This window comes from Syngnathus scovelli, chromosome 14 (genome assembly GCF_024217435.2).
Source record: "Syngnathus scovelli strain Florida chromosome 14, RoL_Ssco_1.2, whole genome shotgun sequence".
Classification (NCBI taxonomy): domain Eukaryota; kingdom Metazoa; phylum Chordata; class Actinopteri; order Syngnathiformes; family Syngnathidae; genus Syngnathus; species Syngnathus scovelli.
Genome location: NC_090860.1, coordinates 9,438,422 through 9,464,829, shown reverse-complemented (window position 1 = coordinate 9,464,829; position 26,408 = coordinate 9,438,422). Strand labels below are relative to the sequence as shown.

Genomic DNA, 26,408 nt, shown 5'->3' with positions numbered 1-26,408 from the left:
TTTTTCAGATCTCTTTATTTGTACAAATTATTTTATCAACACCACTTCAAAAATCAGGTATTACACATAAAACTCAGTCAATTTATTTTTTATTGTTATTCAACAGTATAGATAAGCACTCAATGCTCAATCTCTCCTTTAACAAAATCTGACAGGTAGAAAAATAAATCATAAGTTACATCTCGATAGATATATAGTATATAGCACTGGATGTTTTCATGGAAAACTTTCTCAACAATGAGGTCAAAACCACAATCGGTGACATTGAGGTAAGCATGGATGAAAGTGTTTCGTGTGTGTGAGTACGGCATTAAGAGTAATCAGGACACTAAAACACAAAACCATACAGACACGTTAAATTCCACATTACATCCTAGATCTAGTAACGGATCATATATACTGATAGATATGCTGTACAGTATATAAGTTTTGAAAATGATCTGGAGACTTCTCCGCATGCATTTGAATGGAGAGCTCGCTTCTGTCAAAGTGGACGCCGCGCTACATTATCACACTGTTGGATATGTGTCTTTCTTTCTGTCGTTACCGCTTACACACAGTTGCTTATGTGAGTTGCTCACTTCTGGTATCCAAAGTCCAGAACCTGCAAGAGAGAGAAACAAGTGACACGCATCACCTTCCTTTATAGAGCCAGCAAAGTTGGGGAGTTGAGATGATCGACAGATTCGGCTTTTCCTCCTCCGCCTCCTCCTTTATGGTTGTCCAGTCCTTCTGTGAGCAAGTCCAACTCAGGACAGGAGAAGGTAAAGACGGACAGGTAGCTGCTGCAGGTCGGAGTGGAAGTCACCACGGGAGTACTGAGGGGCTCCAGGTCGCTGGAGACGGACTTGTACAGGGTCTCCCAGTCTGAGACCCCGAGAGAGCCGCTCAAGTCAATGTCCGGAACCGACCGGGCCGTCTCCATGGGTGGCTTATCCCCGAAAGTGGGCAGCATAGCATCCAGAAGCCCCGACTTAATGTCCAGAGAGGGCTCCAGATCGCAGATGCTGATTTCGGCACTGGCGCACAACAGGATGTTGGAGTTCCCTGAGATGGCTACGGACGGATCGTTGGGGATGTCCATGTCTTGGAGCGAAGGAGCTTCCTGCACGCCGTCGTCCGGGAGCCGGTCCTCTTCCGGACTCGGTGGGATTTCAAGGGATCCGGCGGAATCCTGGAACACTGACTCCATATCTTCGGACACTTGGCACACGGGTTTATGTGTGGCCAGGATGATTTCCAAACGCTCCTTCTCTTTGAGGAGGTTGGCGATTTCTGTCTCCAGGGATGCTTTTTCCTCCTCCAGCTTGTCCGTCTCCTTTTGGCGATACCACATTCACACGTGAGTGAGTGCGAATGACAGTTGAATAAACTCGTACTTGTTTACTTACAGCTTGCAGCGTATCCGTCAGTTCCCTCCGGCGGTTGCGGCACTTGGCAGCAGCCATTTTATTCCTCTCCCTCCTGATCCTCTTCTTCTCCTCCTCCTCTGGAGACAGCTGGTACAAGGAGAAAACAATTGAGTGAGAACCTCCAAGAATCCAGTCACTTGCATCCCCAAAAGTCTGCTATACATCTCAGTGCCAATTAATGCAGCCCCTGGAGAATGGCACTAAGCATGTTTGGGTAGCCACGTGTCTAAAAATAGACCAATGTTGCAGACTTGCTGTGACCTGAATATAAATGGAGTGCCTATAAGGAAGAGCGTGCACAATGCCGGGCACGAGGAAATGTGCATTGCATGCTGTGAGTTGACCCGATACCTGCTCGGCTTTTGCTTTCCTCGCCGCATTCTTTCCCTTATTCCTGCTCTCTCTTATGGGTGTTGCCTGGCGAGAACTCTTCGGCTCATTGGCTGGCTCGCAACCTGGAGATGGGGAAACGGATGTGATGATTGTAGGCTGGACCATCCACTGGAAATCAGGGCTGGAGGAGATTGCAGTCACGGTCGGAACAAATACTGGGTCTTGGCAGATGTCCTGAGGTGGAAAAATAAATATTTACCAATTAGATTTTTATTTCATGCCTTGACAGTGTAAGCTGAAAGAAAGTCTGGGGAAGATTCCATTGTCAGTCAGGATTTTTTTTAGGAGACGACCTGAATGGAAAAATAAATAAATAATCTATAATGAAATCGACCCTCATTTGGAATACATGCTTCAATTGATCTGGCTGTAATTCTGAAGGACTAACTGTTCCTTGACATGCAGCCAAACAGAAATAGCCCTCTCCCCCGATCAATATTTGACTTTATCATTGCCGATGACGTCAGAGCTGACGCAGGGATGCTGTGGAGTCTCCTGAATGGATTTATTTTTTTTCTCAATGAACCTCTGCATCGACGCGCTCGCATCTGGCCCATTGCTTGGGAGCACGCACCAAAATAAAGACAAAAGAAAGAAAAGCACGACCCACAATTTGCCACTTCGATCATAGAAAAACAACAGATATAAAAATGTGTCCAAATGATTTAATTAGAATTTGTGCCTCAAACAAAAACAGCGACTTAACGCGAGCTACGTGTTAAACGCTCAATCAAAAGAGACATTAATACCTTTGCGTTGTCCCCCGAGGAAGAGGAGGATGTGGAGGAGGCAGGAGAGTTCGCCCCCTCGGCCGTCTCCTGGCACCTTATCCCAGCGGGAGAGTCCGCCCGGCAGGTGGGAGACTCTACTTCCATGTCTGGCGTATTCTCTTTACGAAGCATCACGAAGACACACCAAAATAGTTGACTCAATAATTTCAAAAATAAATAGAGGAAAAATGCTTCTTGGGAGCCAGCCGAGGTTCAGTCGTCCAGGTAATAAAATCTACCTGGTAACTGGACGAGCTGGATGCAAGCCCCTCCTTTAGAGCCCTGCTACAATTTTATGAATGAACCAAGACTGTACCATTGTCAAAGTTGCGGGGGGATTCCGACTGAAATTCAACAAAGAGTCCCGTGTTTTTGACGATGGGGCTTTGTCTCAAGTTTCATCATCATACGTCTGCAATTGGTGATTGATAAGAGACGTTAATGCCGATTGTAAACGTAAATGACAGCTTTATATTGGGGTGTGGGGGTGCATTATTAATACACACGTGACCATACATTTCTTCAGGAATGTCATTGAGTGCGTTTTGTCATTCAATCCGCACGTTTCCCAGCCATCATTTACAAGACAATTATGGGGGTGGAGAACAGTGTTTGATAATGGATCCTCTTTGTTGCTTAGTTTTGAATGAAAAATAACTGAGACATTGTATGTGTTTTGAAGTGAGAAGAGAAACGTGCACGAAGGAGTCACGTGAATGGAAGACAGGCGGAGGAGGCGCGCATCCTCCTCCTCCACAAGGACAGACTGCTGAGTTCATTCTCAGTCGACACATTTAATGGTTTTTGGAGGCAAAGTGTGTCGTAAAATAAAGAAGATCATAAAATAAACAAGATCTGCGTGTTTACAAGTAAATAATTGGCCAGTTTACCACTGCGTCTTTATTGTATCATGACCATAAATGGACTATTTCAAATTAAATTGGCCCACCAACATATACAATATTTGGTACACCATTATATTTTCTGACATTCTAAGAAAATTAAAGTTATGAGAAGGGTATTCATTTTAAAATATGGTTATTACAGTGCAGTGTCATATCCAGATTATTTTAAGAGAGGTGACACATCTCACTTGGTGACCTTAAGTTCACGTGTATGAGTGCACGTGTACATTCACATGCTCTTAAGACACTCTGTAATTTTGAGAAGTCATTGTTTATCATACCATCTTTTGTCAGGGATTCATAAAATGCACAACACACGCAAATACAAAATATATATACATATATACACGCACACACACACCTACGTATATACACAAATACATTAGGAAGAAAAATATTTCATGAGGTCGCCACAAAATTACCTATTCCCATATAGTACCCATGCTTTGTACATTCTTCTTAACTTTCCAAGGTTGGGTTTCTGAGGTTCCTGTGAGGAGGGGGGGGACAAGAATGCCTAGTCATCGTCAAATGTGTCTGGCGGGCACACTTTTTAAGAGCACTTCTGCAATCCAGTACCTTCTGGTTGGGCTCCAAATGGAGGACATCGACGAGCGGCGCGATGGATGGACGGCCGTGGGCGCATTGGAAGGGCAGCTGGCAGGACGACAAGGACGCAACCAAGCTTTGGCACTCGTCTCGATTCAGGCTGTCGTTGAATTTGATGGCGCCTGTTGGAATGCGTAGGGCTTTTCCAGTCTGATGCTTGGAGCCAAATGATGATGAAGATGATCATTTAACCTTACCGTGACACGCGAGTGAGGCGAGGACTTTCAGCACCGTAAGCGGTAGGGTTCCTTTCACGCTACCTGTGGAGCGGAGTAACTAACACAAACAATATAGTTCAACCTCTTAAAGGTGATAAAAGTCTACACACCCCTGTTTGAATGCCATTTTAAAAAAAAAAATTGGTACTAACACTGACTGCGATTTCAAACTGTTCATAATTCCCTCACGTGTTGGTGAGATTTTATTCCAGTCTGATAAAATCAAGGTTGAACTGAATAGTTATGTCATAATTTTAAATGGTAAGTTTGGCACAAACGTACATCAGCTCATCACAAAAAAGAGCAACATGCCTATAGAAAAAAACCTTTTCTCCTCAAGGTGAAACGCATTATGAATAGTTTGAAAACTATTGAGTGACAGCACAAAACTTTCAGGCTTCTCCAAAAAAAAGAGCTTCATTTGGAGTAATCAGTTCAACCTTGGGAGGTTCAACAGTCCTTTTAATATTTTTAACAAAGTGTGGACGCTTCAGTCTTACCTCCATCTGCTCTTGAAGGTAATCCTAAAAACACACACACACACACACATACAGACAGACCCTGGTGAGTCATTCATTTGAATGTTTTTTTTTTTTTTTTTTAACACTCCGGTGTTAAAAAACAGAAATGCCAAACACAAATGCCATACCTCAACAACACGCTTGATAACAGACGGTCTCTTCCGCCGAAGCTCATTATTTTCTTTTTCCACGAAACAAACGGGCACCTTGCCTACGAGAACGTGGTCATCATGCCCAAGTGTGAATGTCACTTCCAGCCCCAAGCTCCGCAAATGAACCTGACAAGACCTGGTTGAGAAAACAAACGTTGCCTGTTAACATGTAGCGTTGACCTACATGCCCAGTCAGAGTGAAAAAAGAAATACATTTTGGAATTGGCTGAATTCACACGAAAAAAGGTAAGTTCAGGAGAAGAATGTTTTCTAAATTCCTAACAGAAGGATTTTCTTTTTAGTTTAAGTTGAGCTCCCCTAAGGCCATACTGCCCAGCCCTATGAGGTTGGCATGGGTACCTAATAAAGTGTCCTTTTATTGTGTGGCACCTGTAGAAATATTACCTGAGCAACCTTTGTTCCTCTTCTGTCACACGGATGTTTAGAGGCGGTAAAATTGTGGATGAACACAACCGTCTCTCGCCGGGTGCGTTTGGGTCGTCTTCAAAGGAATCTGAAATGGCAGCGCTGGAGTATCACTTACCTGCCGAACAAGCATGTTGTCTTGTTCCGTACCTGCTATTAGGTTTTCAAGACGCACTCTCTCGTGTGCAGCGTGCTGGTCCAACAGTACTAAAAGATTCCCTGAGAGTTTAAACCAAATAAATATGAGAGGAGGAACAATAACAACAAAGAAGCATAAAAAAAAAAGCTAAAATGATCCTCCGTACCTTTGCTTTGCGTATCATCACTTGTATTGATAAGGCATGCAAGAAACTTGTTGTCAACTTGATTGAGCACCTGCAAATGTAAATTAAAATGCTTGCTGGATTATTTAGGTGATGTTACTAAAACCCTCTTTTTTTAAATTAACTTGTAATTTTATTTTAATTTATGTATTTTGATCGAAGAACAACAAAGACCTTCAAGACACCAGAGAACTCTTTTAATTTTTTTTTTTTAAATTCGGTCAATTTTTTTATGCTATTTTATGTCTGTACGGTGACCTTGAGTGCCTTGAAAGGCGCCTTATAAATAAAATGTATTATTATTATAATAAATTGTGGATAAAGTATTTACTTGAGAATATATCCTCAAAGATAGTACCTACCTTCATAGAGTGCATCATGTCTTTGGAGAAGCGGTACGGAAAAAGGATGTTGTGGATCTTAACGGCAAGCCCACTAGCTTGCCCGCTTGAGATATCCACTGCGACCTTTTATCACAAGACACCACCAGTATTAAAAATAAAAAGATCCAATGCAATCAGAAATAGACACTAGCTTACCTCCGGAGGACGCACAAACACGGGGTTGTTCCACTTTGAGTACAAAGACGAGAGCGAGTTGGAGGTCTTGACATTGTCACCTGACAAAAAACAAACAAACAACAAAGGCACACTTACGGAGCACAATACATCAGCACTCTTTCTTTGACTCCGTGGTTCAGTACCTGCGTCATCTGTCCCCGCGATGAGCACTCTTTCACCTCTGGATTTAGGCAAGAAGGGAAGAACTAGCTCTGCTTGGAACGGGTAACACCTGTACTCCGTCCCTACAGCACCATAAAGTAGATACAACAAATAGAAATAAAGGTGATTTGTTTAAATTTTACTTAATCTGTCAAAAACTGCCTTGTATAGGTCATAGGTTACATTAATGGTGGATTTTTTTTTTTTTTTAACAAAAAAAACTATTATTGGAACAAGGATATCTAGACTTTTTAGGTCCTTCATATCTATTTGTCTGGTTTTCTGTCAAACAAGGATACTTGGTACTCGAGCTCCATTAGTGACTCACCCGTTTCAGAGACGACACTAACAGCCATGTTGGTGATATCAGATGTGCAGCGGGCAAGCGTTTCTTCCATTGGAGGTTCCTCGTATTTGCTAAGCCCAGTCACTTTGTTGACATACACCATTTTTCCCATTTCGGTATCAAAGTGACCGAGCCAGTCGGTGGATGCTGCCGTCGTGGTTTCATTACTGGGCTCGGCGGTGGTGTCCGTGCCAAGGTCATTGTTAATGCAGTCTTGGGTACTGGTGAGGCCGGAATTATGTGGAGAAGCACAACTAGGTGCTGCTGTGTCTTTTTTTTCTTTTTTTTTCAGGTGGTTAAGTTTACCGGCTAAAGATAGTTTTTCTGAAGTGCCTTTTTGCTTGGTGTACACTAACTGAGACTGAGGAGCTGAGCTTTGGGGGCCATCTTGTCTGCATACTTTGGTTTCTTTGACATCGATCTTCAGTTGTTGGTTCTGGGAAAGAGAACCATTCTGGGCATCTTCTACTGGTTGAAGTATTTGAGCATTAACCTGACTCTTCAGCAAGGTAGGATTTTTTTTCACAGATTTTCCATAAATTCTTCTGAACTCATCAAGCGATCCAGACTCCTGAGCCACCACTTTGGGAACTTTTGAGGGGATGGCATCAGAAAAGCTTCTTAGTGAAGATGCATCATGGAGGGTGTCAAGGGAGATTTTGTGTCTTGAAGGTTGATGATGAAATTGCGTCCTACTGTTTTGGGGAGCCTCCTGCAGACATTTGTGAATAAATGGAGATAACACACGAATCTTTCTGTTTGGCTTTTCTTCTCCCCTTTCATCCTGTGGAACAAGAGTTGTTTGACTGTGTGACAAATTAACACTTAGAGTTGTTTGAGATAACCTTATCTCCTTTTCAATGTCCAGAGATTTACTAAACGTGGGCTCCGCTTCCTTGGCAACATCAACAGGTTCGTGTCTAGTCTGATCAGCATGTCCTTCATTTTGAGTTTCGAGCACATCAGATGCAATGTGAGTCTCGTGCTTGCGATGGACGGATTGCGACGCCAGTGTCGGCGCCGATGGACAAATGGAGGCGGGATTAACATAGTGGTCAACACGGGTGTCGTCTTGCGCCACGCTATCCACTTTAAACAACCTTGGCGATGCATTGTGCAAGTCATCTTGGAAGAGAACCAAGTTCTCCCTGCAGAGGAAAGCTTTTACGGCCTCTTCGATGCATAGCAAAACACCATCCCAGTCTTTGAACTCAATTAGGGTTTTGGCGGGCTCGAGACTAATATCATACTCCGAATAGGAACATTTAATATTTATTACATATATTCCGTGGAGGTCTTGGCCGCGTTTCTGCTTTGGGCTCCTGACGGCGGACTGTTTTTCTGGGCTGTCATTCCTCTGAGTTGGACTGCTAAGTCTACGTAGAAGCGAGTTCAGCAGCGTGTGTATGCGTGTCTTTAGAAGCAATCTGCCATTTATATACAAGAACTGCAAGCTAGCATTATAGTGGCCCTCTTTGCCAAGATAACCCGTCACCTCAAACTGGGCACGCGTGTGCTGGATCTCTCCCAGTTTCTGAGCTCGAGCCAGGCTGTGGATCTGGATAAACCTGTGGTAGGTGTCTCTGGCTTTGGGCAGCTGCACTATCATGGTGCTCGTGCAGTCATTCCGCAAAGTGAAAGACACAGACGGGTGCATCAGAGACATGGCCTCCACCCGGTGTTTGACCTTCTCACCCTCCAGGACGAGGTCCATCCTTTTCCTGCGCACGGGCGTGTTGTGGAACAAGTTGCAAATGATAACTGTGGTTCCAGGAGTTGGTCGAGTAATGTCCTTTTCGAACACATCCATCGCTTTGCCATTCTTGAACATCTTAACAAGTGTCCTGCCTGTGTTTTTAGTCCGGGATGAGATTTCTACAAGCGTAGCCATGGCAACTACACTTGCGATGGCCTCACCCCTGAAGCCATAGTACCTGAGATCATCCAGGTCACCAAGTGAGTGACATTTGCTTGTGTAATATCTGTTGCCTACACATGCCATGTCCTCTGCGCTCATCCCGGCACCGTTGTCGATAACCTGGATCTTGAACGCCTCCAGGTCCATCCGGACACCCACACACGTCGCCCCGGCGTCGAGGCTGTTGAGGACGAGCTCCTCGACGCATTGTTGAAGAGAAGGGACGGCGACACCGGAGCGAAGTTTCACCCGAACGTCTTCCGACAGACATTTAATCATACCGGTTGCACATTTTCACTTGTTTTTAAACGTGACATTTCGCCGTCGCCATTTTGCTTCCTCTAGTCTATTTAGAGTCCTCTAGTCGTGACCGTGGCGTATTCATGCTGCTGTCAAAAATTGGTACTTAAAAATAAAGGAAAAACAAAATATAAACAACTCACGAAAATGAAAAAATGTCGACACCGGAAGCTAAACATTAACCGACTGCCATGCTATTGTGGAAGGAACCAATGGACCCCCTCTGTCCTCGCGCGCCACCTACTGCAAGGGATGAATAGTTCATTTAAATTGAGAATTAAAAAACTAACTGCGTTTTTTGTTTTATTGATGACAGCTTTTCCAGATACTGTGGATGTAAGGAATATTCACCTTTTCAATACATGATACATAATGAATTTCAACAAATGTCAGACAAAATAAATAACTGCTTGTAGACTAATAATGTGCATGTCATTTTACAATGTCAAAAGATGAGTATTCAAGACTGACAACTGTTTTCTCATTCTTGAACTCTGCCTTGGTAATCTGTGATTTGGGACTCCCAGTGGTTTTGAGCCATTGTTTCATTTCTATCACCTTTTTGCGCGGGCCCTGGATCTGCCCTTGCACAGTTCCCACACTTGTGTTCTGGACCCAACCTACAAGGCCGAGCTTCTTGCCCTGGGTCTGCAAAGTCCAACAGAAGAACAGATCATTTGATGGTCAAATAACATGACCACCAACTTTACTGCACGCGAAACATTACTTATGAAATGCAAGTAATACCACAATCCTCTTGATGAATGTCATAATAATGAATAAACAAATGACATCAAATTACTTAAAATGTATTTATTCTTTAAACTTATTTGACATTTTTACATCCACTGTAAATCGTAATCAGAGTAGATCTTTTTGTTTATATTTTCTTCAAGGTCAGATATTTATATATTTATGTATATGTACAAATGCCTGGGGGGGGGGGGAGCAGGGAAACGTGTATTCTTGACGAAACGTGACAATGCATTTGTCAATCTGTCTACAAAATATAAGTGCATAACGCACTAAAACCTGGAAAATAGTAAGGATATAACATAAGGTACCTGTGTATATTTCCGAAAAAACACCCCTTGCACTTTTCCAAACACTTCATAATCCACAGAAATCAATTCTCCGTCTGCCATGCTGCAAATAGAAAAATACGACATTGATATTCTAACCATAATAGGTAGGTTGCAGTGCAGCGACATCCTAGCATGCACTATCGTCTAAAATCTGAAGAAATGTCTTTATATGGATTAATATGCAGAATTCAGGTTTCTTTGTTGTTATTTAAATATTCACCTGAAAGTTATTCGAATGGACTGGACGTTAAAAACTATTGAGGAATTTGCGGTGACATCTACTTCCGGAAGTGACGATATTGACGTCATCAAAAGCGACGGTATCCTAGCAACAAACGTGACCGCAAGCACGTAGTCGAGACTGAACCGCATTATCTGGTCAAAAACGACGTTTTAATCTTTAGTCTGCAGAAACACAAGCGAAGCCGATGTTTGGTTTAATTGTATTTATGTATTTTACACAGTACATACACTTGAAATATATGTATACTTTCCGGGACATTTTAAAGCTGTCAAAAATATGCCGTAAGACACAAACAGGTTATTTATACAGGTTTTGGTTTCAAAAGCTTAAGACACTGCATTATGCTAAGACAACACATCTTACAGTGGACAGTTTATTGACCAAGTGTACATTAAATAGATATCTCGTGAGTTTATACAAAACAACTGACGATTGATGACTATTTCAGGTTGCAAATAAAAAAAATCTTCCCCTTCTAATAAAACGATTCAAGTGTTTGCGTCATAAATGTGGCAGATTTAGCCAGCCACACAAATAGCTAAGAGAAACCTTGTCAGTAGTTTCACCAGATATAGAAAAAGAATACATGCACATTTAAAAAAACATATATTTGCATAAGAACTGGGGTTTCAAATATCGCATATTAATGAGGATAAGGCAATTAAATAGTTTTCTTTAAAACATTCTAATAAATGAATGGAGATGACAGTCTGACAGTGACACACAACTTTGGTAATTTTGATAGTAATAACTAAGATTTCTACAATTCTTTTATCTGTTGAGGAGTACGGCATTTTTGATATTGACAAGCAAACAAGTGCACTCAAGAGTGAGCACAGTCTTCTACCAAGGTCCTGTTTCAGGTTCTGCTCTACAAAGTTTTTTTCCCGCCTAATCATAAAAAAAAAAAAAACACTTAACCGATCTGGTTCAAGGCCTCACATTTGCGCTAAAAAGTTTTCTTTTTTTTCCTGCTGAATGATAGCCGCCAACATGCAAGCACTAAAGCCTCAAGGTGACATCACTTTAAGTAAACAACGGTCGCCAGTAAAACGAGGACTTGAGATTCACATTGTGGATGGAATAACACTAAGATTGTCTGACGCCTCATGTTGAACCCAGCCAACATGTCAGTCTGTAGGAAGCCTGTGTGCAACATTTGCACGAGAACAATTGTGCATATGCAATAAAATAACACGCACTTTGTTAAATACCGTATGTAACAACACGAGAGGCTTGTTAAGGTATGTGAGGCAGTTGTTTTCTATTCTCACATTCACCAGCCTGATGAATTCCGAAAACGCAGAGTTTAGTCACATCCCCCATTGAGAAGGGCATTAGCAAGCTGGACCTCATAAGCTGGACCCTGCAGGTCTGCCCCCATGCGGTGTGAACCCAGATGCTCGTGCTGCTCCCCCATCGTCAGCTACGTGACCGTCGCAATGGTTGCCGTTATTGTCACACCTAGTTTCCAGCAGCGATAGCCGGTTGAAAGCTGCCAACAATCTCTCGTTGTCCTTTTGCTGGTCACTGACCTACAACAGTGGTGGGAATAACCTTATGATGGTAGTGACATAAGATACTCCCTGACTTTCTGAGACATTTTAGGATGGCTTTTTATTGGAGCCAGCCAAAGGCACATCTATGCTATGTTGCAACTTGCAGTCTTACCTGCTTCTCCAGCATCTGGATCCTCTTCTCTTGCTGAGTGACCATCTCTCGCAGCTGTGAAAGAAATTTGTTGTGTTAACAAGGCGACTTTGTTGACACACTGTGTCGCGGGCTGGTGTGTTACCTCTGCCACCTCGCTACTTGCTCTGCAGCACGTGATCGAGTCCCCTTGGCTGAAGACGACGGCCTCCTCGAGGCCGTAAAGTTTGTCATCGCTTGTTCGCGTGCTCTGTGGAAAGAGTTCACCTTGACATTATGATGCCTCAAAAGGGCACACAAATTCAATTTTGCAGTTTGAGCAGAATAGAGCAACCATTATTTTTCAATAGGGGGACGTCATCAATGGCACTGGAGGATTTTTCTTGTGGTAAAAGAGCCTGACTGCCAAGACAGCATTAGAATTTTTGGAAACTGCATTTGAAGATATATATTTTTTTAATGTCTGGCCATCTTCAGACTTGTTGGAGATAACAATGATGAACAGTCAAAGAGAGAGTAAAGAACATGGTCATTAGCATTACCGATAGGTCATGCTCACTGCTGACAGCTGCTGCAACAGCCTTCAGGTCCTTCAGCTCATTATACGGCAGAGTGGTACTCTCTGAGAAAGATGGCAGCTCGTCTGGAGGAATATCTGACTCATCAGGTATTGGAATAAACTCAGCATCCTCAAGCTCCTGTAGGAGGCATAATCAGCAATAGATGCTTCATATTCCACAAGCACGTATACAGTCTGTGAATTAGGATTGAAAACTAACCATTCTCAACCAGAGAGGACACGAACTGTCTCCAGTCTGATTTGCCATCGACATCATTGGCGTTTCCAAATTGCAAGCATCAAGATCAACCTCCACTGTACCCCCGAGGCCCCTGTCCTGACACTCCGTCTCGGAACCCGGCTCCATTTCCAGATCCACGGTGGCTATGGACCCATCCTGTACAATCCCTACAATTGGTACACAAGCAAACAGTGTTTACCGTATAAGCTTCCACACAACGTTAAAGCGAGAACTAAAAAAAAAAAAATCTATTTACCACTACCAACTGACAATCCACTGCTGTTTGAGCGAATGGTCTTGGAGTTGAGTACTTTTTCTGCAAAGAGGCAACAAGGAACCATCAGACAGGAAGCTAGCAAAGCCATTAACACCACCAAGGCGATGATCTGAAATGTCGAACCCATGATGATGATGGTATGCCAGTTACGACAAGAAAGGTCTGGCACGTGGTGAAGGGATCCAAAGATGGGCCTCGGCATGGCGGGACAAACCTCTGAACCGAATCCCTTGTCAGCAGGCATTCCGAGTCGCCCGTTTCCTGCATTTCCCCATGCGAAGATCTGATTGTCTACAAAAAAAAAAAAAGATGGCAACTGTTCACAAACGTCATGTCGGTAGTATTGTACAGGTATGTGCTCTTACCCTCCGTTGCTGCGATTGTGAAACCATCCCCACAAGAAACTAATTTGACGATCTTTCCTCCAAATGGTCCAACCAGGACTTGCACACCTTGGTGTTTCTTAAAATCTTTGACACCTAGCTGGCCGTACTTGTTACACCCGAATGTGAGGAGGCGACCACGTTCTGTGAAAGCCATTTTAAGGATGAGGATTCAACAACGACAGATACAAATTTGTGTTCTTTTGTCACAGTACCGTCAATGGCGGCTGTATGGTTTCTCCCTGGAGCTATAGTATGGATGGCAAAGCGTGACAGCTGCTTTGCCAAAGTCAGTGTTGTGGTATATGGGATGCCCTGGTAACCCTGAGGTGAGAGTGAAACAAATACTAAGTGCTCTGAACATATCCAAATAATCAACACAATGGCTTATCCTATATAATTGGTTGGATTGCATACCAGTACCTCTCCAGGGCGGTGTTTGAGACCGGAGAATTCCTGGTTCAGACCTAGCTTGTTGAATTCATTGTTCCCACAAGCTAGAACTTTGCCAGTGTCTGTCAAGAAGAAGGTTCCGTCACTGCTGCATGACACAGACGAGATAGTGGCGCCTTTCGGGAGCTCCACCTGAGGAAAACAGATTTAATGTCAGCGCATGCCAAAACAACGATTACAGTCAGGGACCCGCTCGCGCCAGTCTTACTTGCATTGGAGAAGAAAAATCATCCTCACATTCCAAACCTAGTCGCCCTATAGATAAGAGAAAGTGTTGTATATCAAAGAGGCTTCTGTCGCCATCTACTGGTTAAAATAATAATTACAAAAACACATTTTAGTTGGTGGAAATGTAACAGTATCACTGGTCCATACCATACTCTCCACAACCCCAGGAGAAGATGTCTCCACTGTGGGTGAGCACCACCACATGGTTGTCTCCACAAGAAACCTGACGGACCGGCCGCTCCTCAAAAAACTCCAGAAGCACCGGCTCCAGGATCTGCATGCCCATGACACCCTCCACACCGATGCAGCCGTAATAGTCTGAGCCAAACGTGTACATTTGGTCCTCATCTGCAGAAGAGAGCCGGTTATTAAGCAAGTTTGTTCATTTCGAATGCCCCCAACGGGTGGGTCGCGTGCTCACCAGTGATGCAGACAGTGAAGTCAGTACCGCACGCCACCTGTCGGATGGCCTTTCCCTGGAGCTTCTCAACCCTTTTGGGTTGTCGATAGGAAGCTTGATCTCCATGCCCCAGCTGGCCCACCATCTTGGTGCCGCCTTGAACATTCTGAGGAGCACATGATTTTAAGGATTGCACCTGCTGGTTTTTTTTTTTTTTTTTTTTTACAGTACACAATTTCCGTTAATCCCCCATTGGCGTTTTGCATTATATGTTAGCATTAAGCTAGCAAACGTTCATCGGATGATACATGTATCGTTTTTTTGGGGTTTTTTTTATACAGGGGTTGACTGTTCAAACTCACCGCCCAAGTGTAGAGTTCTTTTTCCACCGTCACCACTGCAAAGTGACTCTCTCCAGCACACACATGTTGGGCACCGCTGCCCCCTTTAAAAGTGTCCAGTTTCTGGGGCGTGAACTTGCCTCCGCCCCAGAAATACACCTCCCTTGAGCGTGTGGTCACCACGGCAACAGGGGTCTCGGTGGCTGTACTCAGCCTATAGACAGAGAACAATCAATCGGAAACTGCTAGGATGATAGTTAGGTGATGACAGAAGAAAAGATGAGCTTACTTTGGTTTCTTCATTGCAGAATTCAGCAAGACGACTCGCTCTGCAAGCTCCCTGCCAGAGAGAAAAGTTGTCAGATATTTGTTGTGCGGTAAACTATGGGCAAACTATGCCACAAAAGTTACAATTTGAGAAGAGGGCAAATACTTCTTCAAAGTTTTTTATATAAAACAAAACTCTCACTTACTGTCGGCAAGAGGAGAGGACTGGCTGGTCTAGAATCTGCTCAGCTGTTGGTCTCTTTGCAGGATCCTGTCACAGAAATAAAAATCATAAAAAAATAATTGTAACATCCAAGACAGCGGGGCAGACTTTTTTGTCCAGCTAATTTACCATTTTAAGCAAACCCACTCACTTGATTAAGACACTCGTAAACTAGCTTGATCAATTCAGCTCCATAAACATCCCGGTTCACATCCATAGTCCAGTTTCCCTGAACTATTTTTACACACAGGTTGAGAGCATTCTGCAAAGACACAAATTGCATCACCGTCCTGTCAAAGACTAGACATTGGTATTTGTAAAGTGGTGAGTCTTACCGTAGCATCAAATGTTCTTGTAAGAGTTAAGACTTCAAAAAGCACACAGCCCATGGCCCAGATATCAGATTTGAAGTTGTACTTTGCTCCCTGGCACAATTCTGGCGACATATAATATGGAGTTCCCACGCACTGCACATACATAAAAGTACATTAGAATTACACGCAAGGCACCCCAAATTTATCTTTTTCGTAAAACCAGTGGATTGTTAATCTCCAAAGAACTATAACTCTAGGGTGATACAAACGCACCGTTTCTGCCATCGAAAACTCTGAGCCGAGTTTCTTGGCAAGACCATAATCACCGAGCTTGATGAGGTCAGTCTTGGTCAGGAAAATGTTGAGCGTTTTGATATCCCTGTAGGGAAACAAGGGTGATGATGGATCTTAAACAAGTCATCATCTTATTTCAGTATCTCACCTGTGTAAAATGCCAGCTTTGTGAATGTGGGCCACGGCCGAAGCAATCTGGTACAGGTACCAAATAACCACCTGCAGAAAATATAATAGTAGAGATGAAATGTGTGAGATGCTTTATTTGTATTTGTGTGTGTGTGGAGGGGAGAAGCATTTTTTTTGCATCTGATCTGCTCTTACCTCCTCATTAAAAAGTTTGCCCTTCTGTTGGACGATTTTGTCATAAAGATTTCCACCTGTAGCGACAACGTTATTTAGCCTTCGGTCAAACTTGGTGTCAATAAAATCACCATCTCTTACCATTGCAATATTCAAGCTCAATGAGCAGAGTATTTTTGTCTATGAAGTGATTGAAGTAAGCGATGATGTTGTTGTGCTCCAAGATGGATAGTATTTCGATTTCATTCATGACATCCCTGCGCTCACGTTCAGAGAGCGAGTTCAGGTCCACCTCCTTCCATACAACTAGGGAGTTGTCCTGAGGAACAAAGAGGGAGTTAACTGCAAATAATGCTTATCTCCATGAGCATTTTTTTTTTATGAGTCACCTATTAATGTTTAGTTCTTTGTTTGCTTTATAATGTGACATCCATCACTTTGTTTTAGCAGGACCCTTTCTCCTCTATGAGGAAAGAACAAAAAAAACAACAAATCTAATTGTGCAGGATTGAAAGCAGGGATGAATATTTATTTTGATCTATTTGATTAGAATAATTTAAGGTTACATTCTAAGTTTTCCCCTAATTCCATGGAGTCTGGAGGGTGTTATTGTTGCCTAGCAACGTGATGACTATCTTTTCTCCAGACAACAGTTGCTAAGTAAGTAAAGTGGAGTGAAGTAGAGAGGATGAGCTCACCTCGGTTCTTCTGTACAGCGTCGCTTCACCGAACGCCCCCCTCCCGAGGATCCGGATGGGAATGTAATGCAACTTCTCCTCTTCGCCATTAAACGTGGCTGACGTTGACCGCTCGCTCAGCACAGACCCGCTGGCCAAATCGGAACTGAGCGAGTCGAAATGTCGCTCATACTCAGCCAGTGACATTTCTGTGTTAGCCACCAGCTGCACTGATGGGAAAGAACACAAACAGGCCTGACTCGAAAACTCTTTCGGCAGACTCCTTTCCTTAAAGCGTCACCAGTCAGACATGTCTAGCCCGCCGAAAATGAAAAGAAACTATTAAATGTGTAGCGACAACAACCGGGGGGCTAATATACCTGCAAAATGCACAATAATGGAGGGGAAATCAACCGAGAAGGCAAAAATGCGTGTAAGTTCTACAAGAGTCAAGCGTCACAAATGAAACAACGAATTCGTCCAACTTCATTTCAACTTTCAAAATAAAAGTCTTCCGTTTAACTTGTCTGTTCTTTATTTTACGACGGAAATAAGAGAAACGTGTTTCCTGTGAATCCAGTAGCGCAGTTTGTTTAGCGTTGCGCGTGCCAGACATACAGCGCCACCAATTTTAATTCGCGGTAATGTGTTTTTGAAAGAAGAGGAATGTGTATAGAGCTCACACTTGCTGTTTGAAAGGGAAAAAAATAGTGTAAAAGAAGCATTTATTCAACTCTTTTACTTTGGTACCAATAAAAAAAAAAAAAAAAAAAAAAAAGAACAGATTCTGAAATGTATTTTGCCACAAATCTTTTTTTGGAGAAGACTGCAGACTTTGAATACTCCGTCCGTCCGTCCATCCATCTATCTGTTCGTTCGTCAATCAATCAATCAATCAATCAATCAATCAATCAATCAATCAATCAATCAATCAATCAATCAATCAATCAATCAATCAATCAATCAATCCATCCATCCATCCATCCATCCATCCATCCATCCATCCATCCATCCATCCATCCATCCATCCATCCATCCATTCATTTTTTTTTTAAATAAAGCCATGGATGGGGAATATCTTGCTTTTCCAAATTTGTCGTCATCATCAATAATGTTCCCTGGTTTGTGTTTACTTTTTAAAAATGTTTTGTCAACATCAGTATTGAGTCTATTTTAACAAAGGAAGGAGGAGAAAGTTTTCAAATGTAAAAACAAAAGTGAGAAATCAGACTGATAATAAAGCGCTTAAAAAGAGCAGGCACCTGGAAAAATTATTATTATTATTATTATCATTATTATTATTAATAGAGCACTAATTAGTGTCAGCTCTTCATGTCGTTTGTGATCATTATTATTTTACGGCCACTAGATAGCGACATTACAGGGTCTTTTCTTTGGTTCCATTCATCTTAAATCAATGCCAAGTGAAGATTACCAGTAAGTGAATCCAAATATTTACACATCTTGAACCAACTAGTAGACATGTGTCTCGCACAAATGCCATCCTTATCAAGGATATTGAACAAATGCCGAAACAGCTTTCCATGAAGCGGAGGCAAAATACAATCAAAAGAATGTTTACAACTGGATCATCCTTTTTAGCCCCGATGGAATTTTTTAAAAATAATTTAGGGGAGCTAAAACATCATGTAAATGTTGCAGTTACACCACACAGTTGTACTTTTTCTTTATCCTGACGTTTTCATTTTAATAAACGGATGTTATGCAAGAGTCTAGTCTAGTGCTGACGTACAATATTAATCTGAATTACACAACAATACCAAAAATACTACACAAATCACAAATATTTTTCTCTCAATTCTCCCTAAATACATACAAAATACCTTTATTCATCTCTGAGCCCAAAGCATATTCATAAATTAATTATAAATCATACATAATGTACAACATTATAATGTTGTCATTTGGACATTATGGCAGGTGAAAATGTTTGGTTCCCTCATGGAGTCTGCATGTTTCCCTTTTGTTTTTGTTGGTTTGTTGTTAACCCTTCAGACACATATTCAAATTGTTAATATTATTACTATTATTAATAATATAATATAATATAATATAATATAATATAATATAATATAATATAATATAATATAATATAATATATTTCGTGCTTGGATTAGCATCTACTGCACAAATATGGCCAAATGGATTTGTGAACAAGACCCAAGTCCCAACCACCTTTGACATTACAGTTAAAATTGATATTTTAAACGTGCAACCTTTCCAAAAATCGAGACATTTAAAAAAAAATGAACCAACTAAAATTAGCACAAATAAATGTTCCCAACATTTTGTGTCTACTATAACTGTATTACAAAAAAGAAATAGTGATCGCTTAAAGTCTGTCAAAAACGCTGCATACAAAAATAAAATGGTGCTAACAAAGTGTTTGCAGATTTTGTTAATTTCACCATACAGAAAGCTGATCATGTTTCCTACTGTTGCTTTAATTGAACCTGTGACTCCACAAAAACACACACACACAAAACCTTATCACTGGTTGACCTGATCAATATGCGCCACTAGCACAACCGTACAATGGAGAACATTCAGTCACAGCCAGAGCAAGTTGAGGAAACTCCAGCGGAGCAAAACATTTCAGAAGCGTTCCGCACTAATCGCGCTCAGAAATGTCATCAAGGTATAGATTTTTTTTCAATTTCCTATGAATCTTTTAGCAAGAGCAAGATTATCACGATGTGTTTATAGCAGGAGCCGGATCTTCAATTCTACACCACAGGGTGACTCTTGTGCTTCTGGGCTTGCTTAACGCGGTTCTTCTCATAGTCGCAGTTGTCCTCGCCATTTACTGTGAGTAAAACAACACTTCAGATGGACTTTTGAGGAGCACCATGAGTCATCATCAAAAATCCGATCTAGAACAATCTCATTATATGTTTCGTGAGCCTCAGGTGCCAACGCCAACGAAAATCACCTCCTGACTCCTCATTCGGCCGTCTCGTCCCTCATCATCGAGCGTAATTATCTCCGCAACCATAGTGGCAACCTCAAAGCGCAGAAGGATGCGGAGGCAGATTTAGTCAGGGAGCAAACCAGCCACATTCAACTCAAGCTGCAGCTGAAACAGCAGACCACAATGGCTGACACACTTTGGAGCCAGATTAAAATACTTCAAACTGAAAAGGAGCAGCTGGAGGCCACAAGAGCTCTTATTGGTAAGTTTCAAACTGTGATTCAGTATCGAGATCTTTGTATTAACCATTTATCTGCCCTTGCAACAGAGCAAAACTGCGGTAGATGTCCATCGGGATGGACCCTTCTTAAATCAACCTGCTATTATTTTTCCCTCCCTGAGTCCGACAAAAAAAACTGGCCAGACAGCAGAGCCGACTGCATCGGTCGAGGCGGAGACCTTCTAGTCATTGACAATTTGCAGGAACAGGTCAAAAAAAGCATGATATCATGTTTAACATTACAATAATAAATTATAATTTAACTCTAGTTGTCTTTCTTCCAGGTGCTTGTAAGTGAAAATGCCCCAAAAGTAACCAGCAGTTCGGTATGGTGGCAGAATGGCTTCTGGATTGGTTTACGAGATATCGAGTCACAGGGAAGATGGACATGGCTAGACAACACGACTGCCATTGAAACCGGGTGTGCACCTCGTTGATTTATAATGCATTCAATGCAATTTTGTATTTTAATTGATGATTTACTCCAGGTACTGGAGGAATAACCAGCCAAGCACCACTGGACCTCAGACTGGCAACTGTGCAGTTTTATATTATTTTAGCGACACCAAAAAAACATGGTTCAATGGGAACTGCCAGAACCAACTTTACAACTGGATATGCGAGATGGTGGCAAAGCCCCTCGAGTAGATGAAACTGAAATTTCAAAAGATGCTCATGTAAAATGTCAATTAAACATAAATGCATCCATAAAACCAGTGTAATCAATCCATCTTGTTTTTTGGATCCACTTAAAAGTCTCATTCTCCATGTCCCGTGTTAATATTTACCAAAACTTTTCTGTTTGTAATGTTGCGCACACGGGGCAATGTCCTCCCAAATATTCCCGTTCCTGCGGCTCTCATGAGAACAGTCAACATGGAGGAGAGCGTCTATAACAAACTAATATACCAGGAGGACCCGAATGGGGAAGAACCGTCGGTCCACTCAAACCAGGAGAAACCACAAGGTATACAAATAGATAAAGCACCCATTAATTTATATTTCAGTGGTTTAACTGACACAGCAGTGACAGATTTTTTTTTTTTATGCTTTCTTTGCTTCTCTGTGGAGTTTCTTTCTCAATGGTGAGACCCGCTTCCAGTTGGACCTCTCACAAAGTGCTTGGAATCACGTTGGCTGTGCTCGCCGCTGTTTTGCTAGCAGTGGATATTGGCCTGGGAGTCTATTGTGAGTCCCTATGAACCTGTTAATTTGATTGTAATAAGCTGAAGGTAACCAATAAAGGGAGAGTTAAGTAAAAACAGAGCGGTTAAAAGTCATGTTATCAAACTTTCATGATCAGACCGCGTAGTCCCTTTAGCACTTTTGAGTCTTAACTTACTCGAAGGAGTTGTTTTTACGATAGAGCCGCTCTGTCCAGTCTCTTATTAATTTTGGATTTGCGTCACCAATTTCAGGAGAAAGGTGAATTTAATAGGATTTTCTTTTTTTTTAATTGTTTTATTCAAGATGCATGAAGATAACATAATACTATTTGTACTTGATATTTGTATTCTTTTATCACCACTAATTAATTTATTGGACACTGTGTTTTGTGATTAACTGCACTTTTTTTCTACGGCGACAAGACAACAACCTCACGGACGAGTCTTGGGCAGTGATGAGCATCAGCCGCGAGGTGGCCGCACTGAACGCGGCCTACGAGGCCGCCTCAAAAAGACGAGCTGATGCCCAAATGCGTTTGACACAAGCGAACAGACAGCATCAAGTGATCAAGTGGCAGGTGGAACACCAGACTAAAAGAAGCAGTGACTACAAAATGCAGGCGGATAAAATCCAAACAGCCATTACTGTCTTAAAATCCCACATACCGATGATAAGTAAGTATGACCTATTTTTTTTTTTTTTTTTAAGCGATTCTTCGTCACCACAGTATAAATGTAATCATATCTTTCTGCAGGGGAGGGATGCAGACACTGTTTACCAGGATGGACCTTAATCAACTCGGCATGTTACTTCCTTAGCTTCTCTGACCCACACGCCCGCAGTTCATGGCAGGAAGCCAGGGAGTTTTGCAAAAAGCAGGACAGCGACCTTGCTGTGCTCGACAGCGCCGAGAAGCAGGTGAGATCAATGTTTATGGTATCAGTGCATCAAAGCAACGTTTGTTATTTCTGGGAGTAATAGAAACGTCATGTGTATTTTTAAATGCCATGGCCCTGTCAGCTGAAAATAAATCAACTGATAAATCTTCATCAAGACCCGTTGAGATCCATTCTCCAAAGCGGCTTCTGGATCGGATTGCGAGATGTAGATACCGAAGGAGTTTGGAAGTGGCTGGACGGAACGAGACTGAATGAAGGGTAATGCTTATGTAATGTGTTCAATCAAAGTAAAAAATCGGGTGACATCGTGCCATTGAATCATGTGACCGTTCGAAGGTGACAGCGTGATTTGAATACAGCATAACCGCAGCCCAGTTAAAAATCCAATATTGCCCGTGTGAACGACTTTAAGTGTAAAGCCATTGACTTTAATGAGCTCAAATAAAAATGGATTGTTTTATTAACACAGGATTTAATATCCTTTTATTTAATAGACTTATTCATCCCTAAAATTAATTGTAACTGGTGTAAAATAAAGAATAGCTAGCTATGAAATAATTGTAATGATGAACAACATGATTTGATTTGTTTCAGCTACTGGAATGATGGCGAGCCCAATAATGCAGGCGATGAGGACTGTGCAGCCACTTACCCCAGAAATAATCCCTTTAAGGGCTGGAATGATGCACCGTGTTCTCACCACCTCAAATGGATTTGTGAAATGTCAGCAAGTTAGTGTTTTTCCTCCATCGATTTATCTGTATTTGTTAAGAAGACAGAAAGTCAAACATTTTTACAATTTATCTGATGTATTAATAAACTACAAAAGGAGATCAATCAATAAAATATTTGTCTCTACTACATACATATTGCTTTACATGTTTGTACATTATGTTGCTTTTAAAATACTTATTTAAATTAGTTATCCAAGTTATACACAGGGCAGCAACGTTAAACAGTTACAAATGTCTGTAAATTTAAATGTACAGTTTTGAGCAACAGCCGGTTAATGAATCTTCTGTTTACAACACACTTGAAAAAAATATCTTTCAAAACTCAAATATTTTAGGAAGAGAAGTTTTGAAGACCCTTTCTATGCAGTATTCAAATCAATCCGACAGATCACAGAGCCGCAAAATGCTGGCGAAGTTGCACCAAGAGCTGCTGAGTGTCGACGTGCTCGGGGAAGGCGTCTTCCGATTTTTGAGCCGCCATGTAGCTGCTCTGAAGGTCTCCAATCTGGACACGCAAAAAAAAAAAAATTCCAGAGTTCTTTTTTGATTTAAAGAAGATTTTTCAATAATTTAAATAAATGTTTAAATTTAATTTTTAAATAAATCAAAATATCTTTTAAATAAATTACCTTTTCAGAGAGGATGGACAGATTGTAGTGCGGCTCATACATGTGAGGTGACAATGTGGCGGCCGTCTGCAGGAAGGCTTTCGACTGAAGGATGGAAAAATAATTCAAGTTACTACAATTCTAAACACTTAATTGCTGCTTAATTCAAGAGAGCTGCCTGAGATTTAGTTGAAGCGTTTACCTGTTCAACACGACCTTTGCGGAGCTCCAGCACTGCGAGGTTGTTGTAGGCTTCAGCATGGTCATTACTAAAAGTCAACGTTAGTTTAAAACATTGGTAGGCCAAAGTCAGGTCTCCTATCCCCTGCAAAAACAAAACACTCTGGCTTTATATTTTGGCCACATGCTGTACATTATTTTATTAATTCCACACACCACGGCGACTTGTCCGATGTTGTACCACACATCGGCCAGCTCTTCGTCGTTGGCCGCCAGGGCCAGAGCTCGCTCGAAAGACGACAGCGTCATGTCGTACTGCTGCGCGTAGAAGCAGCACAGGCCCAGGTTGTTATAGAGTTGACAATTATACACCCCCATCTGGAGAAGCCGCCTAGCAAACAAACAAGTGGGTCAACTCTATCATCATCATGTAACATTCACGACGTGAAGATGTTTTATCCGACCTGTAGAAGCGCAGTGCGATCTCTGGTTGATCTGAGTAGAAGTGATTGCTGCCTATACAAGCGATGGCCTCCACGTGCGTGTTGTCCTGCTTCAGGACCTCCTTGTAGTACTCCGTGGCTGACGCCATGTTGTTCATCTCCTGTGACAACACCGTCCGGCCTCATGAAGATGAGTGGACCCTGCGGTTCTCGGCGACGAACCGTACCTCGTGTATGCGAGCGATTCCCGTCAGGAGGGTGACCTCGCCGGGAAAGTGGTCCAAGCCATGTTTGAAGAGGTTGAGGGCTGTTATTGGTTGATCCAGGCGCTGATATAGCTAATGAGGAAATGTAAAAGCACAATTACTGATTCAACTCATTTACATACTCATTAGTTACCCTTGGCTGAGTGTTGCACATTATTTATTTTTACCTTGGCGAGATAGAGGTATGTATCCACCATTTCTTTTTGGGTGAGAGCTGATCTGAACTGTTTTTCCGCCTCTCGGTACAAACCTAGCCTGCAAATGTGAGACGAATTCAAATTTAGATAAGGCAGGATCTACAATTAAGAGCATAAAACACCAAATATTTGAAGTGGCAGCCTCAATAAAAGAAGCTAAGACAAGAACTTGCCTGTAGTAACATTTTCCTAGCTGGACTTTCCACCACCAGTCTTTGAACTGAGCCTGCTCAGTTGCTTGGGCGGCCAAATCTAGTGCCTGTAAAAAAAAAAAATAATAATAATAATAATAAAAAATATTAAAACAGAACAATTTGGTTGCTGACCAGTTCTCTAGAGGTTCAACTTCCCCACTTACATTTTTTACATCATTTTCATGATGAAAGATGTACTCAAAGAGTGTCTGAGAAAGGGAAATTGAGGTTATTTAACAATTAAAAAAAAGGCTTTTAGGCAAATGTGCGGAATATATATCATACCCTGGACAGATTGGGTTTTTGGGAATACTTTGCCAGATTTAGCCTTGACAGGTTTATAAACGGTCCCTCTGGATTGGTTAACATTGAAGCCTACAAGAAAAACACAAATATTACGATTTATAAACCTGCCACGCCTCCCAACTAATCTCATGTTAACCCACCGTTCCCAGACGAATGAATCGACCCGAGGCGCTGGTGACGGGCCGAGCCGTACTTGCTGTGCGTGGCGTCTTAATGGCCTGCTCCATCGTGCCAGGACGTCCAGACTGCGTGTTGGGCCTCACAAATCCTGTAACTGGACGTCCTGACTGAGTCATAGGTCTAGAATTTGGTGGAAAAACATTTGATCACATGATATTTATTCACAAGAATTTGATTTGGATCATTTGTACCTGACAGCAGGTGTTGGACCGCCCCCGTGACTTGTTCCAGGCAGTCTCAGAGAAGTTCCAGGACCTTGAGAGGAGCCAAGTTAATGGAGAATAGTTTCCTGTCACCACACAGGCTCTGAGTTGATACGCACGTGCAACCTGAGCAATGGCATTTTCATCCAGCATCATCTCAGCGATCCCTTCTTGATCGACATCAATTTCATCAATGTATACCATCTCTGTAAGAGCTCGTGTTTTTAGGCTCCATGCAGCCTAGGAGAAGAAAAACAAAAATCACATGAATACCTCGTTACCAAACACTGATCGGACTGATGCTTTGATAGAAAAGGGATGTTGGTGATGATGATGATAAGGTAGACAGTTATTGTTACCTCAGAAACAGAAACAGAGTCCTAAGAGAGCATGAATGGAGGGTAAATATAGAAGTATGGAGGACAGACATGAAAAAAGAAATACGAGTGAGCAAAAAAGGTGAAACTTCAACAATGTTGACTAATTAGGCTTTAGTCGCATTTCCTGCAAATTAATAGTAGAAGCAAGCAAGCAGGGTTGTGATAGCTAACTGCAACACAGACCTGGTCATATGGGCTGTCTTGCAATATTTTGGAACAAATTTCAGAACACTGCTGCAGCTTCCGCCTCCTGAAGTAACTCCACGCCAGGAACAGAGGGTCCATCGTCACCTCCATTGCTTTAATCGGTCGGTCAGTAGAAATGTGTAAATCGATGGGTTTGGAAGGTAGAGGATTATGGCGGATCCAAGGCTTCCTTTGTTGCTATGATACGACTGACACGGGGCGGGCCTTTATGACGTAATTTCCTATAGAAACTAAAAGAGAGTATTTATCAGATATTTTTTTGTACTCGAACGTAGATT

The 26,408-nt window shown here is 42.0% G+C and overlaps 6 protein-coding genes across 12 annotated transcripts; 1 reads left to right on the top strand and 5 right to left on the bottom strand.

The window, feature by feature from the left end:
- Nucleotides 1-72: 72 nt before the first annotated feature.
- Nucleotides 73-2,901, bottom strand: LOC125981396 (protein c-Fos). Its single transcript, XM_049741462.2, has 4 exons — nucleotides 2,555-2,901; nucleotides 1,764-1,979; nucleotides 1,392-1,499; nucleotides 73-1,318 (listed from the first exon to the last, which is right to left on the bottom strand). The coding sequence occupies exons 1-4, from the start codon at nucleotides 2,705-2,707 to the stop codon at nucleotides 644-646; spliced, it is 1,152 nt and encodes a 383-aa protein (XP_049597419.1). The 5' UTR covers nucleotides 2,708-2,901; the 3' UTR covers nucleotides 73-643.
- A 556-nt stretch (nucleotides 2,902-3,457) lies between these two features.
- On the bottom strand, nucleotides 3,458-9,193 carry mlh3 (mutL homolog 3 (E. coli)). Its single transcript, XM_049741453.2, has 12 exons — nucleotides 6,780-9,193; nucleotides 6,433-6,534; nucleotides 6,269-6,348; nucleotides 6,092-6,196; nucleotides 5,712-5,781; nucleotides 5,557-5,625; nucleotides 5,386-5,494; nucleotides 4,957-5,116; nucleotides 4,808-4,831; nucleotides 4,287-4,365; nucleotides 4,060-4,211; nucleotides 3,458-3,970 (listed from the first exon to the last, which is right to left on the bottom strand). Exons 1-12 carry the CDS (start codon nucleotides 8,992-8,994, stop codon nucleotides 3,899-3,901), a joined length of 3,237 nt encoding a protein of 1,078 aa, XP_049597410.1. The 5' UTR covers nucleotides 8,995-9,193; the 3' UTR covers nucleotides 3,458-3,898.
- A 112-nt stretch (nucleotides 9,194-9,305) lies between these two features.
- On the bottom strand, nucleotides 9,306-10,471 carry acyp1 (acylphosphatase 1, erythrocyte (common) type). Its single transcript, XM_049741468.1, has 3 exons — nucleotides 10,321-10,471; nucleotides 10,080-10,161; nucleotides 9,306-9,663 (listed from the first exon to the last, which is right to left on the bottom strand). The coding sequence occupies exons 1-3, from the start codon at nucleotides 10,407-10,409 to the stop codon at nucleotides 9,448-9,450; spliced, it is 387 nt and encodes a 128-aa protein (XP_049597425.1). The 5' UTR covers nucleotides 10,410-10,471; the 3' UTR covers nucleotides 9,306-9,447.
- Nucleotides 10,472-10,531: 60 nt separating this feature from the next.
- On the bottom strand, nucleotides 10,532-17,429 carry LOC125981392 (serine/threonine-protein kinase Nek9). 2 transcript variants are annotated; one of them, XM_049741454.2, is made up of 23 exons: nucleotides 16,976-17,429; nucleotides 16,419-16,596; nucleotides 16,299-16,354; nucleotides 16,123-16,193; nucleotides 15,954-16,059; nucleotides 15,702-15,833; nucleotides 15,518-15,628; nucleotides 15,350-15,414; nucleotides 15,166-15,216; nucleotides 14,898-15,090; nucleotides 14,557-14,701; nucleotides 14,283-14,483; nucleotides 14,116-14,162; nucleotides 13,872-14,039; nucleotides 13,670-13,778; nucleotides 13,437-13,598; nucleotides 13,195-13,362; nucleotides 13,051-13,110; nucleotides 12,774-12,961; nucleotides 12,537-12,692; nucleotides 12,140-12,244; nucleotides 12,016-12,069; nucleotides 10,532-11,879 (listed from the first exon to the last, which is right to left on the bottom strand). In XM_049741454.2, exons 1-23 carry the CDS (start codon nucleotides 17,159-17,161, stop codon nucleotides 11,697-11,699), a joined length of 2,895 nt encoding a protein of 964 aa, XP_049597411.1. In that variant the 5' UTR covers nucleotides 17,162-17,429; the 3' UTR covers nucleotides 10,532-11,696. The 2 variants fall into 2 exon arrangements, with proteins under 2 accessions (XP_049597411.1, XP_049597412.1); XM_049741455.1 differs by having other exon boundaries at nucleotides 13,878-14,039.
- Nucleotides 17,430-19,081: 1,652 nt separating this feature from the next.
- On the top strand, nucleotides 19,082-23,097 carry LOC125981155 (C-type lectin domain family 4 member M-like). Of its 3 annotated transcripts, none has more exons than XR_007485849.2 (7): nucleotides 19,082-19,613; nucleotides 19,685-19,783; nucleotides 19,885-20,148; nucleotides 20,215-20,375; nucleotides 20,451-20,587; nucleotides 20,655-21,133; nucleotides 21,238-21,354. XR_007485849.2 is itself a non-coding variant. In XM_049741012.1 (6 exons), the coding sequence occupies exons 1-6, from the start codon at nucleotides 20,974-20,976 to the stop codon at nucleotides 22,966-22,968; spliced, it is 972 nt and encodes a 323-aa protein (XP_049596969.1). In that variant the 5' UTR covers nucleotides 20,900-20,973; the 3' UTR covers nucleotides 22,969-23,097. The 3 variants fall into 3 exon arrangements, 1 of the variants encoding a protein (XP_049596969.1); XR_007485848.2 differs by having other exon boundaries at nucleotides 19,682-19,783; XM_049741012.1 differs by lacking the exons at nucleotides 19,082-19,613; nucleotides 19,685-19,783; nucleotides 19,885-20,148; nucleotides 20,215-20,375; nucleotides 20,451-20,587 and adding exons at nucleotides 21,756-22,007; nucleotides 22,088-22,251; nucleotides 22,354-22,490; nucleotides 22,827-23,097 and having other exon boundaries at nucleotides 20,900-21,133.
- ttc8 (tetratricopeptide repeat domain 8) lies at nucleotides 23,019-26,305 on the bottom strand. Of its 4 annotated transcripts, XM_049741009.1 has the most exons (15): nucleotides 26,107-26,305; nucleotides 25,903-25,923; nucleotides 25,663-25,783; nucleotides 25,532-25,595; nucleotides 25,301-25,460; nucleotides 25,140-25,229; nucleotides 25,019-25,063; nucleotides 24,834-24,919; nucleotides 24,631-24,718; nucleotides 24,425-24,535; nucleotides 24,219-24,358; nucleotides 23,971-24,145; nucleotides 23,777-23,899; nucleotides 23,596-23,679; nucleotides 23,019-23,471 (listed from the first exon to the last, which is right to left on the bottom strand). In XM_049741009.1, the coding sequence occupies exons 1-15, from the start codon at nucleotides 26,218-26,220 to the stop codon at nucleotides 23,355-23,357; spliced, it is 1,539 nt and encodes a 512-aa protein (XP_049596966.1). In that variant the 5' UTR covers nucleotides 26,221-26,305; the 3' UTR covers nucleotides 23,019-23,354. The 4 variants fall into 4 exon arrangements, with proteins under 4 accessions (XP_049596966.1, XP_049596964.1, XP_049596967.1 ...); XM_049741007.1 differs by having other exon boundaries at nucleotides 24,834-25,063; XM_049741010.1 differs by lacking the exon at nucleotides 25,903-25,923.
- Nucleotides 26,306-26,408: the final 103 nt, after the last annotated feature.